Source organism: Epinephelus lanceolatus, chromosome 1, assembly GCF_041903045.1.
Source record: "Epinephelus lanceolatus isolate andai-2023 chromosome 1, ASM4190304v1, whole genome shotgun sequence".
In the NCBI taxonomy this organism is placed as follows: domain Eukaryota; kingdom Metazoa; phylum Chordata; class Actinopteri; order Perciformes; family Serranidae; genus Epinephelus; species Epinephelus lanceolatus.
In genome coordinates, this window is record NC_135734.1 from 30,735,455 (window position 1) to 30,763,064 (window position 27,610).

The 27,610-nt window shown below is 40.8% G+C and overlaps 1 protein-coding gene across 3 annotated transcripts in view; it reads right to left on the reverse strand.

Annotated features, from left to right (window-relative positions):
- The window catches only part of foxj3 (forkhead box J3), a 90,624-nt gene that overhangs the window by 44,596 nt on the left and 18,418 nt on the right, over positions 1–27,610 (reverse strand). For all 3 annotated transcript variants that reach the window (XM_033625826.2, XM_033625827.2, XM_033625828.2), the window contains exon 2: positions 11,097–11,601. In XM_033625826.2, coding sequence (XP_033481717.2) covers positions 11,097–11,417 — 321 coding nt within the window. In that variant the 5' untranslated portion in view covers positions 11,418–11,601. The remainder of the gene's footprint in view (positions 1–11,096; positions 11,602–27,610) is intronic.

A 27,610-nucleotide genomic window follows, 5' to 3' on the forward strand; every position in this document is an offset into this window, starting at 1 on the left:
AACAAATCAGTCTCCAGCGTGCCGCTGTCCAGCAACCTCGAATCTGTAGGGGAGGGGGGGCAGACACGACTCGCGGCAGTATTTTGAATGTGAAATTATTAGAGACCAAAATTATCATGGTTATCAGTGTTATCATGTTACTGTTAAGATGGGCTGAAATCGAAATCATTTCACCAAGTTTCATACTGAAAACAACAGATAAAATTAGCAGCACTTTTTGTTTGCCTAAGCATTAAAATAATAACATAGCCAATGCCGTATACCAACATGGGAAAATCATATCAAATGTCCATTAACATCAAAAACAGCCTGTCTTTGAAATGACTGCTCAAGTGTCTGTGTCACTGTAGATAAGGACAAGCGACCAGTAGCATCACTGGGTTTGCCTGCTGCACGCCCACTCTGCAAACAAGGTATTTGAAAAAACAAACCCACATTGCATTGTATGTTGCATCTGCGCGCCTGCGTCCGGTTGATGCTGTACAGTTTTTCCAGTGAGATTTTCAAAGCACGCTAATCAAACACACTTCTAATGATAATTAAAATTGGAAACTGTGGTACTAACAGCGAGGATGTTACTGCAGTTTAGTGTGAAAGCAGTAACTGCTTCATCCCTGACCTAAATTATTTTTCAAATTGTCCAGTTTTGTCTGACTCTGGCACAGCTGGGTAATGTCACCACCTTGGACCCACCTCCAAGGATGTGATGACTTGGCTGTTTATCCAATTGAGAAAAGCTGCTGCTCAAAAGAGCAATAGAGCAGACCTTTTTTTTTTAATAGAGACATAATGATGCTGAAGCTGATTAATGTCCTTTTTTGTAAGCTTTTTGCGAAACAGACTGATTTTCTAATTATAATCAGTTGAGGAAGAAAAATGCAAAACAGAAATTTCACCTAAACATCAAACTTTATTTCCACGTACCAATGTACCTGTGATTTAGTTAGTCATTTGGTCAGAGTGACTGGGATTTTAATCTTTACACTAACAAGCACTCATTGCACACAAAGTCTTTTTTAAAAGATGAAAGCTTCCTGATTTCTTTTGATGGGGTGGCAGTATTCACAGACATTCTCAGCAATATTAAACCCTGACTGTACATACACTACATTACACAAAGGCGACAGCAAACCAAGTAGAAAAATGATGGAGGGCAAAAGGCCACTCGCTGGGAAAACTAAGTTAAAATACAGGGAAAGCAAAGTGCTATTTCTGTCTAAATCTTTCTAGCCACGGAACGATGACTAAAGAGTTTCTGAGCAGCTCCCTGTGGCCCTTCATCTTCCCCTCTGAAGAATCTAGAAGAACTAACTAATGATTTTTCCAGTTATGAGTTGTTTTGAAATGTGCTTCAAATTCCTTGCAGTTCATAACTTTAACTGTGACACCGGGGTTGATTTTCTTGCCCAACTGCGCTTCAGGCTACATATCTGTGACAAAGAAAGGGCACGGCCCACAGGAGGTGATGATCTCAGTCACCACATAAATGGACAGCTCTGGAAAAGACATAGAAATACAGATCCTGACCCCTTTTCCAGTTATTAGAGAGTCTTATGAGTCTTACTTATGCCAGTCAGCTAAATACTTCAGTCTATAGTTCTCATATCCAAGCCCTTATCCAACACAGAGAAAAAGCCAAGCTTTCACTAACTAGAGGCCAGAAGAGGAAGACTAGCTACCCAACAGACACGACTACACTCACTGACAGAGCTCCTACAGCCTTGACCTCTCATATTTCTCCATAACTACCAACTGAAGAGCATGTCTCGACAATACGAACTGATTAAGTGTTTTTTTCAAAGGCCTGAAGCTCTGACTGAGAATGTGTGCAGGGATCACAGCCCATCTTTGTCTGCTGTTATCTGCATTATAAATGATTCTTTGAAAGAAGAAAAAAAGGCGACAGCACAAGTGGTGTGTCCCAGCCTATGAGTCAGGTATCGACTTCAACAGATCTCATTATCACAGAGGAGGAAGTTCACTGAATCAATTGATGACCATGGACAACAGCGTTTACAACTGGCTGCTGTATCTCGTCTCACTGAGCAAAGAAAGCAGATGGGAGGGAGCTGTTAAGGGTTAATGACTGTTTAAAATGATAACACCAGCCATATATATTAGGGGGATGAACTGAGAGGCCGTAGCCATGACTGTCAAAAAGACAGCTACAGTTTCAAGTAAAATTGAAGCCAACATCTCTACACAGGCCTGCAGGCCACAAGAGGAAGCGATAGAAGCCTCAGGCCTTTTATGTTCTGCACTGCAGTCAGCACTTCACTCAGTGGAGTGTGGGGACAGCAGCTCCTGCCAAAATGTATCCGTGCCAAGGCCTGCCAGCCTGCTCTCCCCGCCCACTCTAAGGGCCAGAGCGTGAGCGGTGGGGCGCCGGTAGGCGGGTGCAAGGTGAGGCTGGTGGGCGGGTGGCCAGGCTGGAGCTTCCTGACACGGGAACCCGCCTCACAGCAGGATCAAACTGGCTGCCGAGTGAATCACTACCCCTCCCACCACCTGACAAAGTCAGCGCCGGGCCAGTACGCAGCCACTTTTGCTGTCTCTACAATTAACAAGGAATTCAGGATGAGACAAAAATACTGCGTTATCAAGTCATCACTCATCAAACTGCATCTCAGCCAAGGTTTATAGGACACTGGACTGAAGAAGAAAAAACTATGAACTTCATGAAAAGGATCATTTTGGATTTTGGGTTGGTGTGTGGGTTACAAAAGGAACAGAGTAGCGCTCTAAATATGTATCACTGCTGCTGAAAAATTCAGTATCAGCAAAGTGCTTAATATTTAAATGCCTGCTTTACGGTGTAATGATGATACCGGTTAAGAAAGTAGATGAAGGTATCAGAGAGTGTAGCACCGAAGCAATTTTACACTTTCAGATTTCAGGCCCTGCAAACCTAAGCTTGAGGTGGGAGATAGGGGCAGGAGGCACAAATTCTCATACCTGACCAATCTTATTTAAATAAGCAACAGGAGCAGGGATTTTCTGAGCTGTGGCTAGTCACTAGTCAGAAGCAGGAACATTATCTCCAGAGTAAATAATGTCCTGGAGGACCAGTAGCTACCCAAATCGCTTCTTAAAAAATAGAAAACTGCTCCAGGCTGCTATTATTAAGCCTCAGATCCAATGGGAAGTTGAACCTTTGATCTGTTTAGGGTACTGTGTATTTGCATTTTATAATGAGATCAAAGCAAGGTCCAGGGCCCCTGCAGAAGGCAGCTCTGCGCCCCATCTCTGTACACTGGACGATTTACAGACCAAAGCTATATTTCCCTGTTAACAAGATCATGGAAGAGCTATGGGCCTCAGTGAAAATGCAGTGGGAGATTCAATGTTTGTTAGGCAATCAACAGCAGCCTACATTCTCTTCAGCTAATTTTCTTTCCTGTACACAGGTGTGGAAGAGGAAAAAGTAAATAAAATCATGCCAGTAGCAACAATCTCCTCAACAGTTAAAGTTCAAGAGCAAACATTTCAAGCATTTTTAAACTGGTTGAGAATTGCTCCAGATTTTCTTTGGCATTCTTCACCTGGAAGAAATGCAGAGGGGAATTTACACACTTTGCCTGAAGTGAGCCCACAAGGAGCCGGGAGAAGGTTTGAGATGAGCATGAAGGTCAACATTTGAGAGTATATGTGGAGTCTCTACTCAATACTGTTCCTGACCATTTTTTTTTTAACAGAAAATATACCAGAAAAGAAATCGCACACACTGTCACTCCTTCTTTGGCAGAGGTGAGCAGAGTCTCATATTTTTCTGATGGCCTGATCAGAAGTAGAGCTGGGCGAGGGACTGCATACACTTAAGACATCCTTGCAGCTCCATAAGGACGTCTGTTTGCTTTAATTAGCTCATCAAGTATGAAGGTATTACTGCAGCAACACCAAGAGCTTAAATAATGTTGTAAATCTGAATACAGTGAATTCATTTGCAGATACCAGTGTGGTCAATACTTAAATGTATGAAACTGAATTTTAATTTGTCATAAAACATTTCAAATGTATTTCTTGTGGTTTATACTGTCTGGCAACAAATACTTATCATTAGTGGGTAACTCTGGTATTTTTCAACCTGGACCCTATTTTCCCAAGTTTTTGTGTCTAAGGGCCTCGTGAGAACAACACTTTTTTTAAAATTGGTCCAGTATTGAGCGTGAGTGCTGCAGCTGGCAACCGCAAAACAGACAGTAACGTAACCACTCAGGGCTTTAATTTAAATCCACTGACAGTGCTTGTTTTTGCCACTGACAGGCTCAGATTATTATTAGAGATATTACTAAAGAGATGTGAAATGTACCGTGCTGTTCACTTGTTCCAGTCTATTTTGTGTCCATGTCTTGCTAACGAGAAGTCTCATTCTGAAACCTCACGAGAGTTACAGGAAGAAAATGGTGGAAACGTGAGTAAGAGCTGAAGAGAGAAGTGCTGATAATAGTTTGTTGTATTTCAGTACAGACAGAGTATGTATCTAAAAGATTTTAAATGTCATGGCTGAATATTTAGCCGATTTCAACAATGTAAAAAGGTCTGTCAGATTTCATTCAGAGACTTCTCCTTTAGCAAAACTGGGACATAAAACAGAGCAGAAAAAGCAAAAGGTAAGAAAAGCATTGAATTTCTCTATAGGATCTCATCTGTCATGTAGTCAGACACTTTTAACAATCTGAGCCTGTCAATGGCAAAAACAAGCATTTTTAATGGATGTAAATTGACAAAGTGCACCTGCCCAAGGGGTTAGCCTGTTTTGCTGCTGTTCAATACTGAACCGATATCAAAAATTGTTGTTCCCGTGACTCACTTAGACACAAAAAATAAGGTCCAGCTTGAAAAATACCAACGTTCCCCTTTAACGATGATTGCATGACTTATCTGAAGAGTTATTTAATATATCACACACAGGTTTTTACACATTCTCTGCCAATTTACAATCTGAATTTCAATCACATAATACTCATTTGTAATGTTAAAAGATGTAAAAATGCCACTGTATCCTTCTCATGAGAACACGCATTTTAATCTTTTAACTGTTATCTTAAGATGTCCATCTTTATTTGGTCAGTTAAAAGTTGGTACAAACCTCACCAGGCTGCACAAAAATTAATGTTCTCAACAAATATTACAGACACAGGTCTATACTTGACACTAGCTCCCCTTCACTTTAGGATCCACCAGCATCTAAATTAATTTGACCAATAGTTATTGGCAAAGCAACACCTACACTATCTGCAATAAACTCTTAACCTCTATGGTTTGTCGAGACAGTTACGCAAGTCGTCTACCCCACATTGCACTGCCCACCATGACGCATGCACGCAGGTTGACTGGGGGAATACCCCCTCTCCTGCAGGCGTAGTCTTGAGGTGTCTCAAAGCCACACATCTGCAAATCATTTATGCAACAAATGCCCCACAAACACTTGTAGCGAAAGTGAGAGAACGCTGAATCGTCATTCATGACACGCAAAGACAGCACCCATAAAGAGATGCCGCAGATTTGAGAAGACAACAGATTTGAAAACTTAATTCACTTCGTTCATTCAATTACTCATCATAAAAAAAAAATCCACCTTTAAAATATTTTCTTTTTAATAAATACAAAAAGGTTCAATACCAAATTCCAACATGTATGCTGTTATGGATTCTTAAATGCTAAAACTAAACCACAGCCTTTGCGAAGTGCTCATGACGGATAGAAATACATGTTCCTCTGACCTTGAAGTGGGAGAGGACTGTTCCCATTTACCTTTTAATCTCTGAGGAGTCATCTGGGCTAGTTCACGTTCCCCGTAATGGCTTTAAAATGGAAGAGACTGAGCAACAGATATGAATTATAATCAGGAACACATAGAAACAGCATGCCGCATTACAGACAAGTACTGTAAGCAAAACTCTATACTCTTCTAAGAAATATGTGGTCAAGACTCCTACTATATGAAATATCCTTAAGGAATCTGGCAGATGTTCAATAAGCCACGCTTGCCATACAAGGAACAGAAGGACACAGAGAAGCTACAGTATACAAGCTGAATCGTACAAAAGACTGCTTAGACTGACCTGCAAAGTATGAATCAAAAGTACCTCAGAGAGCTGGAGAGGGTGTTAAGAAAAGCACCACCTAATTGCTTGCTCATAGATGCCGAGCACATATTCTGTACTCTCGGAGGCAGCGTTCACATTTTTTGACCTTGATGAATTATCTGTTTTTATTGACAGCACTTATTGATATTTCTTAAAAGCGCAGGCTAATGGAGTTCTATTGAGATGATTAAATGAGTTGCTGGTGCCCGGATTAGCCCGGTCTCATCTCGCCGGCACAGCTTGCATTATCATACAGAACAGACGCATGCGTGTGTTGAGTCCCAAATTCCTGCGACTGACATCTCCAGGGGAACAGAGGAGCGATGACTACATCCGACCTACATTCACCCCACCCAGGCATGCTTGCTTCCAACTAATTACACACACAAACATGCATACTCGGTCACAGTATAGGTGGATTCATACCATAGTAAAAGTCACACTGCAAGGGAAATGTTACTACTGTATGCATTACAGAAATATACAATAATTAGGTGTACATGATACTTCTCCAAAGACGCGTCTCTGAGGGTTTCAGAGCCAAAAACAGCCCACGACTGTGCAAGCTCCAAGTGACCTCCTGATGATTGGGAGAGAAACTTTTCTCAGGCTTTTGCACAGGCTTAGAGGAAAATATCATTTGTGTGATGGGTTGTGAAAATTCTCCAAGCACAAAAAACATTAGGAACAAACCTAAGGCTACTGGAGCTCGCTCAAATGCCCCGGGCATGGAAACAGCACTATTGGATTTCGTTCAAATGTCTTATGCAATGAAAAGATTTTATAAATACTCCATACACATTATTTCAGTTGTTTAAATTCTCAGAAAAAAACGATGGCAGGGAAAACACCCCATTAACAAGAACTGAGAAAAAAATTGTGACGCAGGCTCTAGCATATGAGCACATCTTCAAACTGCTTTTTCAGTGTTTCCTGTGTTGTACAGCATCCTGGAGTGATGTGGTTTTTCACACTTTTAAATGTGAGGGGTATTTCTACAGTTGCAACCCACATTTAGGCCAGAATCTGTTGATCTATGCAAGCTTTTACTAAGCTAGAAAGTAGTCAAACAGCGTCAATCTCAACCAATGCTGACTAATTCTATATCTTGCTCTTTTACCCGTGGCATTATTCCAGTTACGTCAAATCTACATTACACCCAACAATGAAAAAAAAAACAAAAAACCTGCTTTCCACTTCATTTCATATTTCTGTTAGTTTCATCGCTGTTGAAAAATATAGACAACAATGTAATGGTAGAAATCCCTTAAAATCTCTAATATTATTCCTTAATTCAAAGCCCGGCAGCACACCAAATTTCATGAAATTGAAACAACAAAACATAAAAGCCTTGGCAGATTGAATATGATGTATTGAATACAATGCATTCTGCTCACAGGACTCACTAGAAAGCAGCATCAACATGGAGTAGATTTTCCTATAGTGAAATAAAGTGCAATTCATTTAATGCAAATAATACTTTACAGGTATCAGACACCTAAGTTTAATGCTTTTTAAGACCTTTTTTTAACCAAATTTAAGGCTAATTTTTGGACAGATCATTTTTTTTCTTATTCAAGCATTGCAGGTAAGTATAGATTTGTGGTATACAGTATATGTGGTCCTGTGCAGAGGAAAGCTTTATTTAGGAATATGGTTATCAGAGTGGGTTAGATTAATCTACATTTTGCCAACAGGGAAGTGCAAGTTTAAAGTAAAAATACAGTATTAGTTTTAGTGGTAGGTTTAAAGGTTTTTGACATCAGAAATGTGGACTTTCACGCACAAGAGCTTGACTCATGTCGACAAAAAGAAATTAAAAGATGGATAAAAGAAATTAGATAAAATGTTTGTGGCAATTAAGACTTCACAAATTCAAATTTAAGCCTACTTAATGCTTTTTGAGGCCTAATATTTTTTATGTTTTTAAGGACCTGCAAACACTCTGGAATTATCACACTCATCTTTCTGCAACCATCTTCACAACCGCACTACTGTGATATTACATATGATGCAACCTTTACCCATGCTTACAACCCTGCATTAAAATCTGCTTTGCCTCATGGAGTAACCTTGTGAATTTATAGAACACATCTTTCATGATCTAACACTGCCAGAAACTGCATGCTTACTTCCCATATTGGAAATTTGCCCTGGTCAGTTAATCCCAAAGAGGACTGAACCCATTTGCTGGTTAGCTACCAAATAGGTTGAAGGCAGACACTTTCACAGAGAAAAATAAAGAACTAAACTAGAGAAGCTGCTTTTTAACCACATGTAAAATGTAACATTTCCTGTGATAGTTTGAAATTGGTTATCCATCAGGATCTCATAACATTTACAAATCTTGAATGCTTTGTATTATTTTTAGGCATTCAAATCAAGAGTTTAAAAACATAACAATGTCCTGACCATGGGGATCCTGACACCAGCACCTGATGTCATCATAAAGCCACACGTGACAACAAAAGAACCAAAGGCACATGAACAGCATCACACATTAGCCAAGCTTTGATGAATCAATATCACTCCTGCTGTACCTGCAGTGGGACTGTAACACAGTGGGTAGAGCAAATCCACAATCCTGCCAGCAGCACCAGTTTGATTCCCACTGAGGACACCCACTCTAAAATGTATAAAAAGTATATGCATTCGAGTGTCAGCTAAATGTTGTGTCTTATCTGCAGTTATTTTAGTGGGGCTAGTCAGTCACACCCTCATATTTCCAAGCAATAAAGTCTGTGGATGTGCACAAGACTTCACCAAGTCCACTCCAACCCACATAAATGATGATTAACTCGTAGCTTCTCTCTGGATGCAAAGAAATATTACTCTAACAGTGAAGAGTATCTTGATAGATACAGACTGAGCAATGAGTGCGACATCCTCTGCAGCCAGACTTGTTAACTTAACGCAGCAACAAAGAAATCTTGAAGCAACGTCTTGAAAATCGTTAGTGTGCAGTAAATGGTTAAATTTGATGCTAAAGAAGGTGGGCGGTATACAAAATATAGAGCTGACCTCAGTGTTGAGTAGAAATGCCGGTAACTCAATGCAGGAACACATGCAGGCTGACAGCACACATGCTGCTGACAACTAAATAAGGGATGATGAAGGTAAAAGACGAAACAAAGGTTGCAAAATAAAACAATTCATTTCCTTACAAAAGGCCTTGCCACAAAAGCTGAAATCAATCCATCCATTTATAATAACACATGCTTTCTCATCTCCCCCTCACCTAAACACACACACACACACACACACCTCCATGCAGCCTGTACACACGCCAGATCTTGTCGCCCCAGGAAATGGGCTTCATACATCTTGTCTGACTGCAATAAAGCAGTGCCTAAGATTCTATTTCCAATAAACGTCGACTGATTGGAAAACTCATTCTAATATCAATTTCCATCTGGGCCCTTTAAAAGGCAATCAGCATAGCTTCATCTCGGTATATCATGGGCTCCTTGAGATGATGACACAGCACTGGCTCTCTCTTCTGCATAATGGCCTTCTCCTATCAAGGCATCTGCAATGAATAATACCACCCATGAATGGGCTATTTAGTCTGTGTTCGCACAGATAGGGGCCACTTCTCTGAATATTAATCCAGGGTTTTACACTTCATATGGTTCTCTCAGGGCTGCACCATTTTTCATCCAGAGGAGTAAGGCACTTAGTGTGATTTGGCGCACTCATAGTTTCTCTCCAAGCTTTCTCAGAAGTGACAATGGTGATTACCAATGGCATCTCACTTTGTTTAAGATGCACGGCAACCACAAAACAATGATTTAAAGGACCAGTGTGTAGGATTTAGCAGCATCTAGCGGTGAGGATGCAGATTTTGCCTCACTCTGTAGATGAATATGGATGGATGTATAGCTTCTTATGTAAGCCTATGTGACTTGTATTATTATTGTTGTCTCACGAGAATGATCACCACAATGAATATAAGTTATCTGTTTGACCTCAACATTTTCAATGAATTATGTATTTGTTGCAGTAGATGACCTGATCATTTTTTGTAAATGTGTGTCAAATAATATGTTCGTATGTCAAGTAAATCTAATCCACCTCTCCCTTTCCAAGCGTGTCGTAGACTAGGGGTGTAAGAAAATATACATTTTTTTAATATTACATAAAATATGACACCCTTGAGTATTGCAATATTATGTTTTATGATACTATCCATGATATCAATTCTCAGAAACACTGTCAATTTTAATTTTTGCATTATTTTGTATTTTGTTAACCTCAAGCGCTTTTATTTTACTTTTTTACTGATACAGGCAAATTCCTTTTTTATGCATACGGTGGTGTGTTCTTTGCACTATGAGAGTTTTCCTAAAAATTAGATTGAAAAAATTGCTATGTGCTGCCTCGCCAACACTATCGCATCTCCAGATTCTAGCCAATACACAGCCCTATAATGAAATGGTGGCCTTCAGGTGACATAAAAATAAGAAAGTCCCTCTCTAGCATCAGTGTTTAGTTTGTCCATTCTGGGCTACTGTAGACACATGACAGCGAAACATTGTGGATTCAGTGGACGAGGACTCGCTCTCTATGTAGAAATAAAGGGCTCATTCTGAGTCAATGAAATCACAAGATTCTTTGTTTCAGGTGATTATACACTAATTGAAACAAAATCAGGAATATTATATTCTATTTCTGCCAGTAGATCCCGATAAATCCTACACACTGGACCTTTAGGTCAGGGAATATCAATCTCAACTCCTCTACAAAGGCTGTCCACTAAAAACGTAAGACCAAAGAAGATTTTTCATGAGTGAATAAACTGATACGAGTTACTGTATATCAGCCATTGCAGCAACCAAAAGGACATCCAATTTGAACAGCACTAAAATAATGTGTCATATTTGATTTGACATAAAATCAGAAGCCCCACTATAACCAGAATGCAACTCCATCATCATCACGATGGCAATAAACTTTTACATCTGCTATATCGTGTTAAAATAAAGGCCAGACATCTCTTGTTCTCACCTTCCATCCGCTGCCCGCCTCCCTGTAGTAGGGAAAGTTATCACAGATCCACTGGTAGATCTCGCTCAGTGTCATCTTCTTCTTTGGCGAGCTGTTGATGGCAAACGTGATGAGGCTGGCATAGCTGTAGGGCGGCTTGCCGTCCTTGTGCTGCTGCACCTCCTCCTGGTCCAACGTGGTGTTAGGATCCAGTAGGGTACTCTTCTTGCCCATGCCTGGCCCGTGGGCATTCTGGGCGTCCGCCTTGCGGATGGCCGCCTGCATGGTCAGCTGTGGAAGCCAATCCATGGAGGTCAGGCTGCTCTCCAGCTCCGACGTCATGGTGACGGCAGGCTGGGCAGGGGGGGTAGGGGAAAAGGTGGAGGCGGTGGTTGTTGGTGTTGGTACTCGGTGACTGATGGAGAGTGGACCCGGTGTGGAATAACAAACAAGAGACGAGTGACAGGTTGAGGATGAAGTCTCCCTCAGCTCAAGACTTCAGCATGACGTCTTCTGTAGGTCAACTCTGGAGAAACAGGAAACAGACATGCCTTTATTAGTCAGCCACTCTTTGTTACAAGGAGAACATTGGAAATAAAAGATATGCATATCAGTAATACTGCAGAGGACGAAAAGTAATGCAAACGAGGAAGCAACTCTGAACAGTTTGGCCAACATCAAAAACCGAGCGTCTCTGTAAAGTATGCTTATATTCGCTGTGCAGGAGATCACAAGCCCACCACTTTCTCTACCACTTGCTGCTCTCAAAGCTGACTCATAGCTGGGACTCCATCTGCACAGAGAGAGAGTAAATGCCAGGCAATTGTTTTCACAACTGCCAGCCAAATGGGGGAATGGCTCAGGAGGAATTCCGACTCTCTTGAGGGTAGTAAACCCCCTCTCCTTTCTTCCCTGCCTGCCAGCTTGCCTGCCTCATCCCCTTCCTCCCCTTCCTCCCCCAAACGGAGCCTCTGCCGTAAACAAGCCAGCCAGTGTCGTCTTGCAAACCATCCCCGGCCCTGTGCGTGTCGGCCGTGCTGTGCAGAGTGCAGCCCACAACAGCCTGTCTCACCGTCCCTCTCGGCACACTGCCCTCCCTGTCTTAAAATAGAGGGGCAGAGTAGAAAGGCCTAAAGTTACAAATGGAGGTGAACACAGGGATCCGTAGAGAGAAAAAAAAAACCTGAGCAGGATGACACTGCAATCTGGCTGTGGGGGGAAGAAAAAAAAAAAGAACAGGCGGGAGAATGAGAAATCCTCACCAAGTTGTGGGATTTTTCTCTTGACTAAGCATGCTCGCACAAGTGTGTGTACGTCTGTGTGTGAACATGTGCGAGTTTGAGTGTGCACTCAGGCTGTCAGGATGGGAATAAATAGTCCTGACGGCACTCAATAGGTCAAATACCGTATCTTTCAAAAATTGGATTTGTGTGCAGTAAGAAAATACACCCCATTATTACCCAATTTAACCCGATTTATAAAACTGTGGTTCAAACACTGTGCCAATAATCTCACATATTTTGTTAAAGATAATAACTCCAAATGATTATAATCTTTGTCTTTATTAAAACATGCTACTTCTTCAAAAGGGTCTGGAGTAAAATATTTCAAAATATTTACATCTATCTTACTTCATTAGGGTGTTGAGGAATTTAAGAAAAGAATATTATTTCATGGGCATCTGCTGTCGATATGAAATGGCAGCAGCTATAGTGAAAAATTTCCTAAATTGGGCAAACTGTTTCGGCCGTAGTTGGTCAAAAGCAGTTTGCGGTTGTCCCTTTCAATTGATCTCACACAGCGGGTGTTAGCTTGTGCCCAGCAGCCAATTCAGTATCTGCTATCAGTATATACAGCCAGAGCCACATGATGAAGGCATTTTTTCATACATCCAAAAAACAACTCTGGGAAGCAGAAAAACCAAATCCAGTTGCGGGAGATCATTAATGGGGTGAAGCATTGGTCTTAAATATTCCCTTATAATCAGTGTTAGGTTTCAACAGGGACTGAAAAGTTTCTAATCCAAGTTTTTCTGAGCAAAGTGCATTTATATTTTTTTATTTATTTGATTTCCTGTCTTTATTTTATAAGTGATACTCCACCTAAAATAGCTGGTGAACGTGGCTGTGCAGCAGCTGTGGTCACGCTGAATTCACGTCCATAATTACGTTTTTATTGAGGGAGGAAAAAAGCAATACCTATGACTGAATAAGATTCTCAAACCACTGCTAGAGCATCCAATCCTGCACTGTCCATCTGTATGATCAGCATATTTAAAATATTTTCACCATACTATGGCCACATGTGCTGGCTGAGCTTTGAAAAGGGCAGTAGCACGACATGAAAGCTGCAAATTGGTCATATTTTGGTAAATGTTTGGAACACACTGAGCAAGAAGGTGGACAACAAATAAGCAGATTATGCTGCAGGAGTGGTTTGAGAGGTTTTTATGAATGCCTTGATTATTTATTCCCATTATTGTCACTTTTTAAATCTATTCTGACTGATGCCAACAGCTGCCTACAACTCTCCTAATTCAACTAGAAGAAGCCACTAAATGTTTTATGGCAGCCCTTCAAGCCTTTTGATACTCAAAGATAAATTTTGAGTCGAGTTTCACTTTAATCTGTCCATGCTGGTTATTTACTTTTCACAGCGCTTTTATATTCCTCTTTCATTAACAGTTGCACCATGTTTGCTCACAGGTTGGAGGCCTGATCAAAACACCAAAGGCGAGTTTAAGGTAAGTCTCCCAACCTCTGCAGTCATGAGCAGACTGAGAGATGAGCAGACTTGCTGACTGACTACTGACAGGTGAGTCAGCCTACTGGTGGAGAACAGTTCCTCCTCACTGAAAAGACAAACAATCCATACACAAAATACCTCCACCCTGTAACTGAAATAAAGGTGACTCACAAGCTGCTAATGATGGTAATTTTCCTCTTTGAAAGGCAGCCTATTGAAATATAAAAAAAATTTGATTTTGAATAGTCAGCTATATATTATCAGCACTACACTATTTGAATATGTACAGCACTACTCAAAGGGCCACCATACATTATGAGTGTACATTATTTATCATGGTACATTTTGCCCACCCCTGCCACTTTGAATATAACGCTATACAATAGAGCTGAAACAATAAGTCAATCATGAGAAAATAAATTCAGAACTTCGTGTCACTAAATGAATCATTTGTTTCAATCATTTTTCAATCAATCATTGGTTCCAGCTTCTCTAAAGGGAGAGTTTGGCGCATTTCTTCATTCTATACTGTAACATTGCAAACTCAATATATATTTGCACAGTCTGCTAGTCAGGCAGCACAAGACATCTGAAGACATCACCTCAGGCTCTGAGCACCTCTAATGGGTCTTTAACTTTTTTTTTTTTTAATTAACTTTTTTAAGACTTAACAATTGATCAATTAGTTCAGAAAAATGAAATGTAGCCATAAAATACCATTAAATTTGATGGCACTGGAAACATACAGCTTATAAAATGGCCATTGATTTAAATAATTGCTCCTTAGTGATTGCTGAATTGCGTTAGATATAGCTAAGTGTACCTGATAAACTCAGTGTAAGGATTAGGCTTGGGCAGTATCACTGTTTTACAGGTATTTAGAAAGCCCAAAGCAATTATTTTTTATACTGTCAAAAATAAAGCAGCTCCTCTGTCTACCAAACTGATACGGAGATGCTGTATCGAGGTGATGCAGTGCACAGCACATACCACCAGAGGTCAGTCTCTGCTGGAGGAAAGCGCAGCTGAGCTGGGAAACACAGCAATTGTAAGTGGTGGGGATGACGTAATAGGACTAGTAAAAAGTCGTCAGGTAAAGGCAGAAATTGACAGCAGGGAAAATCAGCATATTTAACATGGGGCTGGGTGAAATGGAGAAAACTAAGTATCACATTATTTTTGACCAAACACCTCGATATCGATATCGCAATAATATTGTTAGGTTGAGTATTGGTGCTTTCAAAAAATCTGGTGAGTGTTGTTTTTTCTGTCATGTTTGAATGAAGTGTGTTTTACAATGAGTTAACAAGGCAATGAAGCGATCATCTTAGTTTCCGTTTAACAATTTTTTTAACACAAATACTGTCACTATCATATACACCAGGAAATATCAGTAAGGTATGAAGATATAAAAAAAATAGAGACCATCCAAACCGATGGATCTGCATATGTTAATCTCGGTGGTACCAAATAAATAAATAAATAAATAAGGTGACTTTAGACTTGCACTTTGCCGTGTGAATTGTCATAACCAAAAAATTCCAAGGCATACTCCTTTTTCTGGTGGTCTTGATATCTTTCAATTGACATCAAACACTCAGTATAAAGGGGGTATCGAAGAAGAAGCAGGCAGAGCCTTCTGGTGGCCACCAGAGGTGAGCTGACAGAGACAGGGGTTGATGAAAGGCGCGCCGCCCGCTACACAGAGATGCATGCCATTTGACCCTCTACGCTAATGATCCAGCTGCTACATAATCTGCAGGGCCAAGTCGGTGTCTTAATTAGAGAACCTTGGGCTGTGGCAGGAATGATGAAGCGCATCACAGGCAGGCAGTAAGGCGCCCCCCCTGCTGCCTTCATTACCCTGCCAGGCAGTGGGACAGTCAGAGCAGGGACAAGCCCCAGCCTGCTGCTGTGTCAGTGAGGACTGTCTGAGTATGTTCACCAACGGGTCTGGGGGTAAGCAGGGGAGTACTGAGGAAGCGGGAAAGATGAGAAGAAAAGCCAGGGGAGATGGAGCAGTGGGGGAGGGAGAGAAGGGCACCGCGATGCTGGCATCAGGCCTGGCAGAGAGCAGAAAGTGGCGACAGAGTCGGCATCGAGGGGGTTTGAGATTCAGGCGCTATGATTACGAGCCCAAGGGAACAGACTGCGATCCCACTCACACGGAGCCACTTTGATCTGGCTGTACGAAAATGGGGTTCCGTCACTGTCACCGCCAAAAAAAGAAAAAGGAAAACTTCTTTCTCTCTCCCTCGACTTTAATTTGTTTTTAGAATGGAGCACTGAGAGTATTTGACGGCTGGGAGGGAGAAATGGATGGTCAAATTCATTCTCTATTCAACACTCAAAGTTTCTTTATCCTCCAGGGATTAATGGCAGATTTAGTTCTGAATGAGAAATTGAAAGCGTTTTTGAAACATCTTAATTTACCAAGTTCTTGACAGGACTTATCAACGTTCCCACTGCCAACAGAGCACTGACAGCAAATCAGTGATTGTGTTTTGTGTCTCGGCTACTAAGTCTGAAGTGGCTCAATCAAACTGACAGCAGGGTTATTATACATGTGCCAGGCCTTCTTTTATTCAAGAATCTCCAATGAGGCAACAAGCTGAGTAACATCAGGGATTACTCAACACAACACAGCAGATTACGTCAACTTCATCATGTTAGGCAAGTGCGTACTGAGATGCAAGTCAGCAACTGCGTCATAAAGATCTGCGCCATTCCCCATCTGCACTGTTGCAAAATTGAAGTCTGTGCTTAGCAACCACTTAAAAGTTTCAGTACCCATAACAATTCATGGCTCAGGATGAAATTAATATTTCAAGTGTGATATTGCTACAATGAATGGCACTTAGCTGTCTTCAACATTTTATATAACCAACTACTTTATTTTAATTCTAATGCAGAAAGAATGAATGTTTCATGAATGTGAGTAATTTTACTGAAATGCTCACATTGCCACATCCTAAATGTAATATTTGTTTACTAATTCTAGGATTTTGCATTTATTTACCACTAAAAACATGTCATTAAATACGATGAACATGAGTTAAGATTTTTACAGTCTTCCCAGTTAGATAATATTGTAATTAAAAGACTAATTTTGTGATTTGTGGGATGAGTCTTTTTCCTTAGCAATAACATTTACACTAAATGTTGTTGCCAGCTGTGTTCACGTAAATGCTACATTATCTTCAAGGATCACGTCATTTAATTTCCCTACAGTCTGTGACGTTAGCAGTTTTACAACTTGCTACAGCAACCTGAAACTGATGGTAATTACAGTGTTCCACATTTTAATCATCTTTTCATTGCATCTTTTATTTTACTGTCAATAATTGTCCAGCAGCATTCAAACACAGTCTTGCTAAACATAGTACGCAGGTGCAGCATGCAATTTGAACTGACTGTATGAGTCTGCTTAAATCAAACTATTGGAAAAGGCAGTGATGAGGCTCTGAAGCCTTTTCACTCTTCTAGGACCAGTCTGAAGTATCTGGTTTAATTGAGAGTGCGAAGGTAATTTAATCAAAGATAAGCATCTAATGTGTCATCTGCATGATTACAGTCTGACGCTTAATGGTAAATGCAACATGGTTAGTATTTATTGCAACAGATTTAAGGTGCAGTGTTTTTTTACTTACACTGATTTACATTTAAATGGATGTTATGTTCCTATAAAAGAGAAATGTCTGTTTTCTGCTGCAAAACTGTTCACTGAGTGGACTCGGAATACGCCTGCATTATTAGCACTATTTGTGTTGCAAATATTCGGTGTCCAAGGTCCAGAAGACCTATGATGCTCATTTTCAGGATAAGACTTGTATTTTGGGTTTCTACAAGAACATTTTTATATGCTTTAATGTTCATAAAACACATTATTTCCCTCATGGTGTGCTGGAACAACTGTATTCACCCACTGTCTGAAATGCTCCACCCTTGTCTCTTTAAACACCCTTTCAATTGGTCAGTGTGTCTGGGTCTCCCGTATCTTAGGGTCTGTACACCGCATGGATGTATAAAGAAAACTGGATACAGCCTTGGAGGCAGGGCCCAGTTTATTCCTATAAAAGATGCTCAGTGGCACATGAAGCCACTGAGCAAGCACACTAGAGACTTAAAGGGGCCCAGCGGCAACATACAGTTTAGCTCTCTGATAGCTTAAATCAATTGTGCAGCTCTTCTAGATGTAATAGTTTAATTATATATCTGACAACAAGTCATTTCAGGGGGGTTGTGATGCTGAAAAACATGTATCCACTGATTTACATCTCTTTAAAGATTTAAGTCTATAGGAGAGAAGTCTTTTTGGGCCGCATGGCATCACGTATAAGACTAAGAAGTTGTAATTCCACGTTTGCCCACTATACTAAATTGGCTTCAAAGCCCTGTGCTGTTCCTAGGGGCTTGCTGCACCATCACTGAAGCTGGGAGAAATTACTGTAACAGGGAATAGCGGCACTTTCTACTGTGAAAAGTCTCCATTAAAAGCTTCTAAACTAAAATTTTGACAAAAAAAATATGATGAGAAACTGGAGGAAAACTTTCAACATTAGCAACCAAGATTATGTGTTTCCCTGATGTTAGCATGTAGCTACGTGTAGCAGTGACGGCTACATATTGTAAACACTTGTAGTAACATGCCTGGAGCTGATGACCATATACAGAAATCCATCAGGAGCTGACGTCAGCTTGTCTCCAAAGTAGAAAACAAAAACAAAAACAGTGGAGACACGGTATTCAGAACGGTCTAAAGCCTGAGTTTTTGGCTCACAGGCTCTAATTTTTTGAAACTTTGGCCATGTTAACTATGAATGATCAACATGGTAGCATAAACATATATATGACAGATAATAAGAAAATGCATAATAGGTCTTCTGTGTGCGTGTATCAGCATCTGAACACCATTGACCAGCGTCATGCATGTACCACAGTATCTTTGACCTAAACTAGTTTGCAAGGCCTGTCCCAAGAGACTGATGTAACATTATACCTTGGAATACTGCTGAGCATTTGTTTTGTCAGGTCATAAAGTGAGTTGGTCTAAATTGCTGAATGTGTTTTCTTGCATTCTATAGCACAGTATGAAAATCACCTTGCAAAGACATGACACCTGCTAAGGCACCTAATTTATCTTAGTAAACGATTTTGCTTTTATCAAAATTATATTATAGCACGTTTAGTTGTTGTGTTGTGAAGCTCTGAGGTCCGGGACATCAAAATCAATATGAAACAACTGTTATTACTTCATATCTCAAAGAGCTAAAATCACTAGAAATATTGGAAACCCACAAGCAACAATTTCAAACCACCGGTTTCAAGATTTGAGATAAACTACCCACAAAACATACAATATACTATACAAAGCTCACTGCACTCTTGTCACATGCAATCTTCAGTATAATGAATGAAACTAACACCCTTCTGGTTCACGACATGCTGAACGACAGAGGGAAATACTGACTGAAGCAGAAGTACAGGGGACACACTAAAGGGAAATAGGCAACACTGAAAAGGTTCCAAAGGCTTTTTCTGTTTGAATCACAGTTCAATTCTTAGTCAAGAGGAAAACACATGAACAAAAATCAGGTTGCAGTGCGTTCCCAGTAGGGAGCAGTGTTTAAAGACATGACAAGACACCCCACAGGAAATGTTAGTGAAGGGTAAGAAGCCTAACCGAAACAGACAGCTCGCACACTTAATGTTTTCATCTGCCATTTCTGTTTATTAATGTAAGGTCAATAAACCTGACGAAATTAATTTGTACTGTGTTTGAATAACCGAGTACACACCAGTTTACCTGTAAGCTGAGTGTGTGTAGGACCAGAATATGCAAAGATGAAAGCAGTGTTACCGACTTCTAGCACAGACCCAAAGGACAAGTCAGATTTAATGCTTACTTTGGTGTTAAAATGGGTACGGGGGGGGGGATCTATGATTGTTAAAAGGTGTGGATGAGTCAACATTGCCTATCTGATATGGGTCCATGACCCTGTTCATGACAAGTGTTTTACACAGGTCTGACACTGTTCAACCTGTGAAAAGGGCATTTGTTGCTGTGCCTGTGTGCTCACTGCAGCAATCACTGAGGACAATACGGTAAGTATTGTAAGGCTTTTCTCCTCAACGGACAGCTCAGCCATAATTCCCCCTTTTCTTGACTTGCTTTAACTAGAGATGGGCATTTTAAGTAACTTCCATATCTGAGTATTCACATTTAATTATTCTGGAGTACTCAGGTAGGCTACTCGAAAGAAAATCTAACAGATAGCAAAGTAAATTGGCCAACCACAGAAAACAAGCTCAATCTGAAATTCATTTATTGAACAACCAGGTTTTGATTAGCCTATTAAACCATAAATTCAAAGTTAATATGAAAAAAATCCACACATTTACGGACCCTGCCGTTACAAAGCACTGAAGGACCCTCTCCAGAATCTGGAACCATCTGTTCTCATTTAGTTAAACGTCTGCTAGGTTAGCACGAGCTAACACAGCAGCAGCAGCAGCTTACATCTGACACCATCAAGCTGACTCTGACACAAAAATGGCTCTGTTGTTAAACCCATTAATAACCTTTAGGTAACGCTAGCCTTGTAATGCTAACAGTTAGCACTGTCACTGTATGTGTGTGTGGGTCTGATCCACCCTAACCACCTGTGCCCCAGTGTAGAGCTCACCCATCTCGCAGCAGTAGTCTCATGATGAACAGAAAGGGAGCGACATTGAGTATGTTTCCATGCACACAAATATTCTACTATTATTCCAAATATAACAATATTCTTAATTTGATACTGGTCATGTACACAGCGTATTCATGAATGAATATTATAAACATGAATATTCCAAATTAGGCCTTTTTTCAAATTCAGCATTTTCCGAATAAGACATGGGATATGCCCGTATTTATCAGGTTTTAAGAGGATTCTTTGGCCATCTATGCAGAGTATTCCCAATATGCATCTCAACTGGGGTTTTCACCGCAGTTTGTCACATAGCCTCTTGTCTGTTCACAGTCGGCTCTGTGCATTGTCATGAAAAAGTTGTACACAAACCAACTAACCAACAGCTTGAAATACCAGAATAGAGATGCCTGCCCAAAGAGAAGCCCACATTTCTGGTCAGAGGAAGAAACACACCTACTTTTAAACATTATGAAAGACTTGGATATCAAAAGGTTTTTGGATATGCTTAAATATCACAGTGCAAACCTTTTCAAGAAGGTGGATAAAGATATTAAAAAACCAAGCTGTGTTCACACAGTCCAACCAGTCCAACACCACACAGGAAACTTAAAAAAAAAAAAAAATCCTTTTTTTGATGCAAAGACGCACAATGACAAGCGGCTCTGATGGTTCCACTGTTTTATATTGTGACTTGATAAACAACATGCTATGGCATGTTAATTAGAGTATGCACAGCTGCATGTAAACAGGAGTACCAGTGGAATATTTATTTTCATCAGACATGTAAACAGCTTAGTGGGAATATTGTCTTTTTCGGAGTGGGCAAAAACCTCACTATTGTGTGCATGTACACGTAGTCAGAGAGGCAATGAGGTGCAAAGCGAAACATTATAGTACACACAGCACTACAATGAAATTAGATTTAACCCATTTTAAATAGTAGTACTAGATAGTACTAGAGTACACATGCCCATCACTAGCTTAAACATAACTAAAAAAGTGAAAGTCTGACACTCTTCAAGATGAACAGATACAGAAATCCTGTAAAATTAAAAATTTAAGCTCAACAATTTGGTTAATATTTGCTTTCTTTCTTAGAGTTTAATAAGTAGATTGATACCACTGTATTTCACTGTATATATCTCTGTTTTAAATAAGCTACTAACCCACAATACCGAGGCAATTAGCCTAGCTTAGCATAAAGACTGGAGGTAAAGGGAAACAGCTAGCCTGAATCTTTCAAAAGTTAAAAAATAGTCTATTTCCCAAAATGCACATCTATTCCTTTTTAAAGTTTTAACCTTTACTAAAAGCATTACATTTCCTGATTTCCTATGTGGGTTGTGATCTGCCATTTTCAGTTTCATCTCAGGTGTTCATTCAATGACACAAACTTGCACACAGGCAGACAAAAATGCATCTATAGTATTACATAACACTCCACCGCAGCCTATTTTTTTTCTTTACCTAGAACACCTAGCTGCCTACCTAGAACAACTTCCCTTCGAATACCTGTGCATTACTGTCATCATTTCCTCTTTGAGAAAAGAGTAGGCTATTCAGCTCACATTCTAACTCCCACTTGCAGACACAAGACTGTTGATAGGTACCAGACCAGTGCTCTCCTGCACTTATCTGCAATTTCCGCGATTAATCCCCTTTTACAGCAGTCATGCATCCATCACGGGTAACACTCCAGCAGCATGCGCCTGCCCAGCTACACAGACACAACCATTAAGACCTGTGATGGCTGTACTGCCATATATGCTGCCTCAGAACAGTAGACATGATGAATGCTGCATTAAAAACAGTGTCACTAGGATTCAAACAGACCACAATAAATATTTACATCAGTGATTGTTAAATGCGGCCCAGACTTTGGTGTGTGTGGAGGGAAAGAGATACAGACAGACAGAGAGAGAGGAGGAGAAGGAGAGCGAGCGTATTATGACAAGAATCTTCCTGTAGTGTGATGGTAACTTGGCAAATGGGAGGGGAATCGCTAAGCATGCTCCCTCTGTTATGCCTGAAGATTTGGCACATGCACTCACAACAACAACAGTGATGTAACCTGGTAACAAGCCTTTGGCATCTTTACTCTCGACCGAAACCCGGGTCATACCTTCCATATCAACGGCTTTATATCCAGCGTGGGAGAAGCCCTTGTTTTCCTAGAGATTGCAAGGGGGATAAACAGGGAGGGGTGGGAACTCTGCTCACCTGCCCTTCAGTCAAAGGGAGACTCCTCACTTTTTCCAGCCCTGGAGGCAAAGGACTTAGGGAGTTATTTTTGAGATCTCCAAAACTAAAATAGCAGTGCGCCGGAGCATTGTGATTGCACGTGAGCTCTGTAATCATGCAGCGAACTACCCTAAGCCTCATCTTCATTAAAAAACAAAAAGTGGGTAACGGCAATACCAAGGCAACAGCTTTTAATGTCAGTCTTCCTTCTCAATTAAAGACTTAATGGTTCAGCTGAAACCACCCCCAGGAAGAAAGCATTAATAACCCAGTCCTTACTTGCATTTTTAGGATGTGTCAATTATCGCTTCACCGCTCACGCGGCTGAGCACATTGTTCAGCTTATTGCAGCCTACAGCAGAGCCGGGCGCCAACCGGGGCCTCCTCGCTGCTAACAGAATGTGCAAGAGTGTCTATGTTTTACAGTGCAATCTATGTGTCAGTGTTATTAGTGGGCTATGTTGTGTTAAAGTTGGCTTTTAAGATGCAGGCGAGCAGACCTCTCTGCTGCGCTCTTAAAAAAGAAAAATGGTATACATGCTCTTTCTGCTCCCCTACTCCCTCAATCCCACTTCGCCTGTGGTTGAACAAATCAAGTCCATAATTATTCTGCCAATCAATCGGGAGCGCAACTGTGGCTGTGGGGCAGTTAAGCGCTGAGGAGAGAGAGTTGTCAACAAAGCAAAGCTAAACCTTGAGTTCCTTTAAACCCACTGAACCTTAAAAAGGCAAGAGAGACACCTTTGTCTTATTAGTCAGTGCCAAACAAACAGAGGTCTTCTAAGTATGTGGTAAAGAGAAAAAGCATTCAGCTGATGCAGACGTACAGAAAGAGAGGCAGGCAGAACATGCAGAGGGACAGAGGATCAGAGTAGTGGAAGATCTGGGAGTTGGCTGTGGATCAACTGAGCTGCTTCAGGCTGTCTGGAGAGGCCATAAAGTGAGCAACAGGGTTTGTGACCCCTGAATGCAGACGCAGTCAGTCCAAAAGAGAAATGTGAGTGGATGCAGCAGTGTTAGATTTTAGAGATATTCAAGAGATGCTCTCAGCAGTCAGCCACTTTCCATGTTAATGTGGGTTTAGTGGGTTGGATATATATATATAGATAAAGGTACAGAGAGAGATCTAGGCAGATGAAAGCACCACACAAGCACAAGGCCCTCGGCTCATTGTGTAATCTGCAGGTCAATAATTTTTTTTTTAAAAAACACGTACAACATTCCAGTAATTGAATAAGCCTTTGCAGTGAATCAGAGGAGTGATCAGGAGGGGTCGGTCTCTCTGTCCCTAACAGCTTGGCTGGGAGGTGGCCTTTGTTGTGGAAGTGGCAGGGGTGCCCTGACACCGACCATGCGAACCCAATTACCCCAGTCCCACGGCCTGGGGGCCCGCATTAACACACTCCCCCTGGGAGGTTGACTCCATGCCAGCCTGGCAGCCAGCGAGATCCTGCTGCTGGAATCACAAATAGACCACTTAAGGCACTGGCAGGCCAAGCGTTTTGGTGGCAATCTTGAGGGCCTATCCTCATCTGCATTCACTAGATCCATTTCAACGTCAATGTTAAATATTGAGCCAGTCTCTGAGGCGAGCAGTGAGGTAACGGGAGCTTGGGTCCGTTGGCCTCAGATAAGAAAGCTATCCATTGTCCAAAACTCGTAGCCAGCAAAGCGTTAGTCCACCTGGGAGTACAATTTATCCCTTTAGTAGTTATTTAGTCATCAACAGAAGATTAACTGGCAGCTACATTCATTTTTTCTAGCAAAAACGCCAAACATTCATTGGTTCCACTTTCTTATTGTGAGGATATGCTGCTTTTCTTTATCTTATGATAACAAACGGTATATTTTTTTTAACTTTAGGAAATCATGACAGACTTATTATTTCATGCCACTGTATAAGGCTGGGCAATACAGAGAAAATAAAATATCATGATATTTTATGACTAAATACCTCTATATTGATATTGCAAAAATATTGTAGGATTGCTACTGGTGCTTTCACACGCTATTTACACAATGAGATTTTTGATGAATAATCATCAGTAATGCGGATACAATGACTAAGTGGGTAAAAGCTCTCAACAGAACATTCTGGTACAACATTCTGGTAAGTTCAAAAACGACATCACTTCAGTGTAATGCAGCCTCTAAAAAAGGAAGAGACCAGACTTACAATATTGAGTTATCCAAAATCTTAGAATGACGTCTGGTCTCATATCATGATGCCAATGACCAATATACTGCCCAGCCCTACAACTGTATTGCTGTATCAAAAAAAATTATTGAGAAAATAATTGACAGATTTAAGGTTAATATCAATAATCATTAACTGCAGCCATAATCCGAACCCTCAGTGGCAGACATGTTTAAATAATGTGATGAGAATTACAAAAGATTGTTAGATCTAACGAATAACTCTTGTTTAGTTTTCTGCATAATAGAGTACACTGTGCCTCCTGAAGATAAAACCAAACACTTTCAGCTTGTTCTCTTATTGAACTCAGACATAATGTAGCATGGTTAAATGTGTCTATGTCATCCCTCTCTGAAACAACCGTGTATGAGCCTCATTTTCAAGTGCAACATAGACGTGTTACAAAAGAAACCATGCAAGAATTACCCAAGCGTGATTTAAAGGAATTACCTGGGTGGGCAATGCATGTTCTGAGCGCTACGCGGAGCAGGAATCAGGTCATGAATTTCAAATTTAGACAGTGGATCAGCATTGGCAGCTCTGAAGCTGGAGTTGAGAGAAGGAGCTGTAACACCGGTTTCATCGAGACAGAACACTCACTTTCAATCCCAGAAAGTACAAAGTAAAAAACAAAATTCAAACAGAGCTGAAAAGGCTTGAGGTTTGGTTGATTTGTTAGATGTTCCTCTCACGTAAAGCCTAAAATCGTCTTCATTTAGAATGGCACTGGAGCTGGGGTTATAATTAAAACCATTTTGCTTTTTAATCAATATTCAATCTCTCAGAAATAATTAACAGCATATTAGAGAGTTTACTGCCTGACGGAGCTGGATGCCTCTACATCATTAAGCTGTTGAAGCGCTGCTCTTTGACTCCTCATGTCCCATTTCCCTGGTTTACTGCACCTCCGTACAGGCTCTTTAAAATGCTCCTGGAGTCGTACTGTACCTGCAGATAATAACACAGCCCACTGATAAGATGCATCGTGTGCATACTCTCCCACTCTCACCGAGACATGGCTTTTAACATGTAACACATAAATACTTGGGGGCTACATGAGTGAACCAGCACGTGCCAAATGTGAGGCTTAAACGAGTCTACTGCATGCAAAAGCTTCACAGGAAGTAGCAGCAATTTATGATCAAGGTTTTCATGGCATATTGCTGAGGGGCGGCCACCTGCCATAAATCCATGGCCTTTCCCCCTGAGTGATAATGCAGCCGGAACTGGAAGTTAGTTGCACAACAACACAGCGCATATTAGAGGGATTAGAAGTCACAGGTCAATAGCTTCATATTTTCTTGGTGCTCTATCATGCTATGCTTTACTACGACATTGTAACCACTCGTAGCCAAACAGACAGCACTCCTAGTGTCAGGTTTCTGATCTCAACACTCAATCACTTTAACATAACATGCAGGTCACACACACAGACACACATCTACAGCTCATATGTACATACGAACACAAAGCCAGGTTAAATAAGGCCCAAGAGATCAGTCATCTGCGTGATCAAAATGCATACCTAAAGAGCCGTGCAGTAAACATTTAGTACAGAAACAGTCTGAGCAGTGATGCAGAATATTGTAGGAAAGCACTCCAATCAGCTGTTGAATATAACTAGCACTGTCTTATGTCACCAGGAATCGTCTGTGTTTATACAAGCTAATAAATTCCTTGGGCATTCTCCAGATGACTTCCATGGTAATTTGGGGGCAGCTTGGTTTTCGTCTACTGCTGATTAAGAAGGGAGCAGTGGAGTAAAACATGAGGCTGAGGCCGTCTACAGCGCCGTATGACCAGGAATTTGTTTTCACGTGGAACGGACATCTGTCGGTGTCTATACCTGTTCCCTTCACCCCGCTCCGTTCCAGATAATTTCAATTAATTTGGTTTCCTGGAGACAATGTTGCTATTTATCTGGGTGTGGATGACGGGAGAAGGTAGCAGCAGTCATTGTTGGTTTAAGCTCTGCAGTCAAAATACCTCCTGGCAAAAAAAAAAAAAAAAAAAAAGGATTCATCACTGTGAGGTTACTGCCTTACAAGAGCCACGATAGGTCATCACAAAACCAGAGGATTTACCATATTAAACAGCAGACACGTGAGATAGGCCTTGAGTCAAAAGTTTTTGGCTTCAACTAGTAACTGACAAGATGAGATTTAATGACAACTCAAACATAGTGGCACTCTCAGCCTCTGGAGTAAGACTTTTAGGCAAATTATTAATTTACTACTGCCGTTATTTGGAGAAAACACATGTGACAGTCTGATTCAGTGGAGAAAAAAGACAACTAATGCCCATAACAACAATATACTGCTTTGGAATAAATACCTGCTATGAAGTCTGGTTACATTTTCATAAAATAACTGTGATCATCATTCATCAGCATGTTCGTCATCGTCAGACCCATTTGCGAATCCGAGTTAACCTCTCAGTTTATTTTTGATTTTCAAGGGTTGTTATCAACTGCTAAAAAGCCTCTGGAAGCAACTGGATAGACCTACGACCAATCACAGCAACGAAACATGATGTAGCGCTGATTGATGGTGTAGCATCAGTATGTCTGTGAACAGGTGTTGCCGTTTTTGCCATCAGAATGTCTACTAGCACTTAGAGGCCGTTTACACGTACATGGTGATTTTGATAAACGGAGACAT